Source organism: Arachis duranensis, chromosome 3 (genome assembly GCF_000817695.3).
Source record: "Arachis duranensis cultivar V14167 chromosome 3, aradu.V14167.gnm2.J7QH, whole genome shotgun sequence".
Lineage (NCBI taxonomy): Eukaryota > Viridiplantae > Streptophyta > Magnoliopsida > Fabales > Fabaceae > Arachis > Arachis duranensis.
This window is the reverse complement of record NC_029774.3, coordinates 111753601-111760894: the sequence shown is the minus strand read 5'-3', so window position 1 is coordinate 111760894 and position 7294 is coordinate 111753601. Positions and strand designations below refer to the sequence as shown.

At 37.1% G+C, this 7294-nt stretch overlaps 1 protein-coding gene and 1 pseudogene across 1 annotated transcript; one reads left to right on the top strand and one right to left on the bottom strand.

Annotated features, from left to right (window-relative positions):
- Positions 1-2407: 2407 nt before the first annotated feature.
- On the top strand, positions 2408-4675 carry LOC110279401 (uncharacterized; annotated as a pseudogene).
- Positions 4676-5445: 770 nt separating this feature from the next.
- Positions 5446-6171, bottom strand: LOC110278721 (uncharacterized). Its single transcript, XM_021136956.1, has 2 exons — positions 6128-6171; positions 5446-6067 (listed from the first exon to the last, which is right to left on the bottom strand). The coding sequence occupies exons 1-2, from the start codon at positions 6169-6171 to the stop codon at positions 5446-5448; spliced, it is 666 nt and encodes a 221-aa protein (XP_020992615.1).
- Between the last annotated feature and the right edge of the window lie 1123 nt (positions 6172-7294).

Here is a 7294-nt window from a genome sequence, read left to right as displayed (position 1 = left end):
GGAAAAGAGGGGGATAGTGTATGAAAAGAATGGAAGGGTAAGGGAGAAGGTGATAATTGGAGGTGTGGAAAAAAAAATGAAGAAGTGGGTATTTATAGAGGTGGGGGGAAGGGTTCAGTTGGAGTGGGTTAAATGGGAGGGAAAGAAATTTTAAATGTGGTACTGGGAAGGAGAGATTGATAGAAAAGATGAGTTGTGATTGGGTGGAGTTGGGATGAGTTAAAAGATGTATGGGATTTTATTGATGGATAAAAAGTGATATTGGGAAGTGGGGTGGATGAATATGGATGGAATAGTGGATAAGGGGAAGAGAAAAGGGAGGTGGTTAACTGGTCAAAGTGGTTGGGGCTTGGGATTTTAACCATGGGTTAAACCCCCCTTCTTCATATTCGAAATTGGTGCATTGGGCGCTAAACTCCAGTCCTGGCATTTGGCGCCAGCAATGGGACCCCTTTTTTTAATTTGGGATGAGCCGTATGTGGCGCTAAACGCCCAGCTGGCGTTTAGCACCCATAGAGGGGTGAAAATAGGGTCCTTCATGGGCCTTAAATGCCCACCTGGCGTTTAACGCCAGGCTCTGCTTCCTCTTCGTGGCTTTAAATGCCAGTTCTCCATGCCCCGTTCCTGGCACTAAACGCCTAGTCTGGCGTTTAGTGCCAGAACACTCCTTGCTCCAGGGTATTCTGCTCTTCCGTTTGAGTTCTTCTGTCCCTGTTCTAAGCACCGTGTATGATCATAAACAAGATTAAACCTAGGAAAACTTATGAAAATCAATGAAAATCAAACTGAAATAAAACAAAAGGATACTCATGGTCAGGTTGCCTCCCAACAAGCGCTTTTTTACCGTCACTAGCTTGACGGTCAGCTCCTCTAAGGAGGAGAGTCACAAGGGCTCAGATCTTTACCCCTCACTATGAACTTCTTTCCTGTGCTCTCATGGATTAGCTCAATATGTTCCAGAGATAGGATCATGTTCACTGTATGAGGTAAGATTGGACTTGTAGTGAACACCACTTTCATCCCAGGCAAGGTAGCGAAAATCGCGTCTTTACTCTTATAAACGGACGATGTTACGAGTTCGCAGGTCATCCCCATTCCCGTTTCTACTTCCGTGCCTGGTGAAGCTGGAATTCATGGAATCGCCGCGGAAGATCGTGAAATCGTGCAATCGTGCCGTCTCCACCGCGTTAAAGGAAAGAAAATCCAGAAGAGGATTTGCGGGTTTGAGACGACCCGTATGGCCCAACCCGAATCTCACTAAAAACTCTTCGATTTCTGTTGCACTTCCTAAGCGGTTACTTATCTCTGCCCTTCTTTTTGAATTCCGACTCTCTCCCACTCTTCCACTACTCTCAATCTCTCATTGACCCATGGTATTCTGCATTTTTTTGAGATTTTTATTCAACGATTTTACACTTTTCTTCTACTATTTTTAGCCCTCTGCATGATTCATCTCTGTTCTGTGCTTGTGCGCTACGGACCTGCGGTACCTTGTGCAATCTCATCCAGTAAGTACATAATAAATTACATATTTAGTGATTTATCATCATTACAAATTTACAATTAAAAAATATAATTAGTTTTAGTTTCTTTACCATCATTAACAACCAATAGTGATCAACGAGGTCCATGGATAGAGTGATGAAGAAACTTATGATTTGGATTATTAATATTAAGACAGTTCAAGGTAAAATATCAGCTTATAACTTTCAAGAATTAAAATATCTATATAAAGGTATTGATGCTTTATTTGAGGGTATTGATTTTCGTTTATCTATATAAAGACTTGCTTGAGAAGTGCATGGAGATTACTCAGGAGTGTCTTGATGATGTACATGATGTTGTCCTTGATAGTGATTCAGATATTGTTACTAAGAAAGTTTAGGAAATTTTTCTTTTGGCATGGATCAACTTTAGCTTGCTCTCTATTTTTGTTATGCCTTTTGTTTTGTTAATAGTTTAAGGATAAAATAAAAACATGACAGTGATTAATGAATGTGAGTAGTGCTATATCTTACCAAAATCTCTCTCATTTTTAATTTTGTATCTCAAAGATTCCAATATAAATAAGGAGTACCAATATAATACATATATAGTACTGTGCTCAAATATAAGAAAAGTAGAAAATGTCAACAAAACATAATTGGATTGGGATTTAGGAACTTTATTTTTCATTTAATCTTTTGGTTCTTAAAGCTTTGCTAGTTAAGTTTTTTAATTGCTACCTACAACCTAAATGCTTACATAGTTAATTATATATTTGTTTATAAGTTTATTTATTTTAGTGTAGTGAATTTGATATGGACTACAGAAATTTTTTTTAAATAATGTGAATTTATTGCTACTGTGTTCTCATTTTAGATTCCATAGATTATAAATTATGTACTTCTATTTGTTTAGGTTTAATATGGCTTCAAATGTGGATAATGGTGAAAATAATACTAGAGTTGAAACTGATCGTGGTTGTGCATCTAAGAAAATCGCTAAAAATACTGTAGGAAATAGAAGTGACAAAACTTGGAAGCATGGAATTTCGGTTGATGGAGATGCCAAAAAAATAAAATGCAAGTATTGTGATAAGATAGTGACAGGAGGAGTGTATAGGTTGAAACAGCATTTGGCAGGAACAAAAAAAGATGTTGAACCTTGCATGGGTATTTCTGATGAGGTTAAAAAGGATATGTTTGATATTGTTGTTGGTTTGCAAAAAAAATTAGTTAAGAAGACAAGAGAATTTGAAGAAAAGATACAAAGTAAAGATGAAGGAGTAGAAGAAGAAGGGGATGCCTTAGTTGGTAAGAAGAGAAAGGGAAAAGAAATACAGACACCAGCAAGTTTCTTTAAGAAAAGGGGTGTGAGTACTCAAACAACAATCGACTCAATTTTTAAGAAGGGCTTAAGGGAAGAGGCGTGCGATGGAATTGCTTCGTTCATCTACAATAATGCTATTCCCTTTAATGTTGCAAGGTCTGAAGAATACCATAACATGTTTGAGAAGGTTGCCCGCCATGGATTAGGATTCAAGCCACCTTCTTATGATGAGTTAAGAGGAAAATTATTGAAGAAGAAGGTAGAGTCAACTAAACTAACATTAGAAAACTGGATGCACTATTATGACAGATGGTTGGATGGATAAAAGAAGGAGAACTATTCTCAACTTTCTTGTGAATAGTCCTAAGGGAACTATTTTCTTGAAATCCATTAATGCTTCTGATATATGCAAAACAGCTGAAAAGATATTCAAGATGATTGATGAAGTTGTAGAGGAAGTGGGAGAAGAGAATGTGGTTCAAGTTGTAACTAATAATGCAGCTAACTACAAAAAGGCAGGACAAATGTTAATGGAAAAGAGAAAGAATCTTTATTGGACTCCTTGTGCCGCTCATTGCATTGATTTGATGCTTGAAGATTTTGAGAAGAAGCTAGATCTTCACAAAGACACAATTGCCAAAGGAAGAAAGCTAACTACTTACATATATTCTAGGACTTCTCTAATTTTCCTTTTACAACAGCACACCAAAGGAAGAGATCTGGTGAGACCAGGTATGACGCAATTTGCTACGTCCTACCTTACTTTGGGTAGTCTTAATGAGACGAAGAATCCAATAATTAGAATGTTCATCTCGGATGAATGGAAGGAAAGCAAGTGCTCAAAGACAAGAGATGGGAAAAACATTGAAAATATTGTTTTGGATAAAACATTTTGGGGAAACATTATCCATTGCTTGAGAGGTGCTTATCCTCTTCTTCATGTGCTTCGTATAGTGGATTCAGAGGGTAAGGCAGCTATGGGATATATGTATTCTGAAATTGATCGTGCTAAAGAAAAGATTAAAGATGCTTTTCAAAGTGTTGAACTAAGGTAATAAAACTAGTAATAAGTAAACATTTTTCTCTCAGTTTTATCATTTAATTATTTACTAATTAACTAATTGTCTAATTCACTATTTTTACTAATTAGCTAATTGTCTAATTCACTATTGTATGTTTTTCTTTAGTTATAAACCTTTGTGGGATATTATTGATGCAAGATGGGACAAGCAACTCTTTAGGCCTTTGCATGTTGCAGGCTATTATTTGAATCCACAAATTCATTATAGTCCTAATTTTAAGGTTGAGTATGATGTTAAAAAAGAATTTATGATTGTTTGGATATACTTGTGGGAGATCCTGCACTCATTACAATTATTGATAGTCAACTTGAAGATTTCAAGAGTAATGCTAAATTTTTTGGTAGAGATGTAGCCAAGAATGCTCTCAAAACCAAAACACCCTCACAATGGTGGGATTTTTATGGGGATGAACATCAAGAACTTCAAAAGTTTGCTATCCGTGTCTTGAGTTTGACTTGTAGTTCATCAGGATGTGAGCGCAATTGGAGTGCTTTTGAGATGGTAAACTTTTAATTTGATATTAACTTAGGAATTTATTTTCTAAATTATAGAATTAGTTACTTATTCAATTCTATTTTTTTAATTATCATATGTTAATATATTAAATAAATACTTGTAAATTTTGATATTATTAGGTTCACACGAAAAGAAGAAATCGTTTGAAGACAAGCACAATGAATAATGTTGTTTTTGTGATGACCAATTCAAGATTGACAAGAAAGAAGCCATCAAGAAATACTGCTGATTATAGCCTTGAAGATTTGGATTCAGATGAAGAATGAATTGTGGAAGATGAAAATATGATGGAAAATATGGAAGAATTTGACACACAAAATGATATAAACTTAGCCCCTTAAGAAGATAGAGGTAAAGATGGGGTCCTTTGATTGATTTGGAGATTCCTCTTCTTGATGATGATGCTTTCAATGAACTTCTCAACTTTTCTCCTAATGAAAATCAAAATGTTGGAGAACATGATGATCATGACTTTAATAAATTGCTTTAGTCTTTATATTTTTTAGTATGATGTCATGTTATCTATTTTATATTTGTGATGTTACATATTGTTATTTTGAATTTTAGACTTGTGGTTAGTTTATATTTTTATCTTTGATCTTTACAAATGTTACATTTTATTATATATTTATGCTACTTTATCTTTATTTTATCATTATGTTATTATTTATGATACTTATTGATAAATTTATATAATTGGTAGAATCTTACGTTCCGTTTTACGATTTTTTGCTCTACGATTTTTAATTAATTTTCCGATTCTATGTAAAATCTCGATTTTCGCTACCTTGATCCCAGGTGAGAAGTTTTCTGTGGGAATCTTCTTGTTCCTCCGGCCCTAGGGTACCTTTTTCTTGGTGCCTCCTCCCTCCTTAGTGGTTGGTGAATGCCCAACATCAGACTTAGGTTTGATGTCAGGGGGAACTGTATGTGTTTTCATCGAGGGAGAAGGCTTAAGCATTGAGCTCTGTATGCAAGTACCTCCTACTCCAGAGATTGATGAAGGTTTAAAAATCTTGAATACCAAATAGTCTTCTCACAGCCTCAAGACTAATTCACCTCTCTCAACATCAATTAAAGCTCTTCTAGTAGCCAGGAATGGTCTTCCTAGTATGATATAGTCATTTACATCCTCTCCCATATCAAGTATGACAAAATCTGCAGGGAGGAATAGCTCTCCAACCTTGACCAAGACATTTTCCACTAGTCTATGTGCATGCCTCAGAGACTTATCTGCCATCTGCAGTGCTATCCTTGTAGGCTGTGCCTCTTGAACTTGCAGCTTCCGCATCACAAGCAATGGCATCAGATTGATACTAGAGCCAAGGTCATAAAGAGCTTTGACAAAAGTAATATTCATAATAGTACAAGGAATCTGAAAGCTCCCTGGATCTGGCATCTTCTTAGGTAGCTTGCTCTGAATGAGTACACTACATTCCTTGGACAGCACCACTGTTTCATCTCCCTTTAAGGCTTTTTTCTCAAAGAGTAAGCCTTTCATGAAAGCTACATAGGGAGGCATTTTCTCCAAAACCTCAGCAAAAGGAATATTGATTTGTAACTTTTTAAAGATTTCCAAGAACTGAGAGAACTTCTCGTCCTTGGTCTCCTCTTGGAGCTTCTGAGGTCGTGGTGCTTCAGGCTCTTGAATAGGCACCCTGGGTAGAGCGTGTAACAGTGTAGCTTTAGCCTTTTCTGGAGCTTATTTCTCTATTAACCCTTTAGCAACTTGCACCTCCTTAGACATGGCTTCATTAGTCATTGTGAGGGCCTTACACTCTTCTCTTGGGTTAGTCACAGTGTCACTAAAAAGAGTGTTAGGAGGTCTCTCACGTATCCTCTTGCTCAGCTGACCCACTTGTACTTTTCGGTTTTGAATGGAAGCTCTGGTCTCTTGCATAAAGTTATGAGTGGTCTTGGAAATTTTTGCAACTAAAGAGGCCAAGTCAAAAATGCCTTGAGACTAAGTGGACACATGATATGGTTGAGAAGCTTGAAATTGGCGGTTGTTGTAATTATTGAACTTATTCTGATTGAAACTGCCCTGAGAGTTGTTGTTAAAATTTGCCTGGGGCTTCTGGGGTTGCTCTCTCCACCTAAAGTTAGGGTGATTCCTCCATCCCTAATTGAATGTACTCAAATAGGGATCATTGTTGGGATTTCTAGAGGAGTTGCCCTTGTAATTAACTTGTTTAGGAGTGGTTTGGGCATAATCATAATTCTCCCCTTGGTTGAAACCACCACTTATGTCATAAGATGCATCTTGAGTACTAATAGCTGATACTTGCATCTCACTCAAGTGCTGAAAAATTATACTAATCTGCTGTGACATGATCTTATTCTGAGCCAGCATGCCATCCAGGGTGTCCATCTCCATAACTCTTTTCTTTAGAAGATTCACAGTGTTCTTCTCAGAAGAGTACAGATATTGGTTGTTAGCAACCATCTCAATGAGCTCATTAGCCTTTTCAGGCGTCTTCTTCATGTGCAAGGAACCTCCTGCTGAGTTGTCCAAAGACATTTTTGCCATCTTAGAGAGGCCATCATAGAGAATCTGCAGCTTGGCCAGTTTGAAAACATGTCTGGGGGATACTTTCTGATCATCTGCTTGTATCTCTCCCAGACTTCATAGAAGGACTCTCCATCTTTCTTCCTGAAAGTCTGAACATCCACCCTCAGCTTAGTCAGCTTCTGAGGTGGGAAAAACTTGGTCAGAAATCCATTGACCAACTTGTCCCATGAGTCCAAGCTCTCCTTGGGCTGAGTATCTAGCCCCTGTTTTGCTTTGTCCCTCACAACAAATAGGAAGAGCATGAGCTTGTATACATTAGGATTCACTCCATTAGTCTTCACACTGTCATAAATCTGCAGAAAATTAGAAATAA

Coding starts and splice junctions, on each gene's coding strand:
- LOC110278721 (XM_021136956.1), bottom strand. CDS start 6,171: ATGACTAATGAAGCCATGTCTAAGGAGGTGCAAGTTGCTAAAGG. Junction 6,068..6,127: donor GAGGTGCAAGTTGCTAAAGG/GTTAATAGAGAA, acceptor CGCTCTACCCAG/GGTGCCTATTCAAGAGCCTG.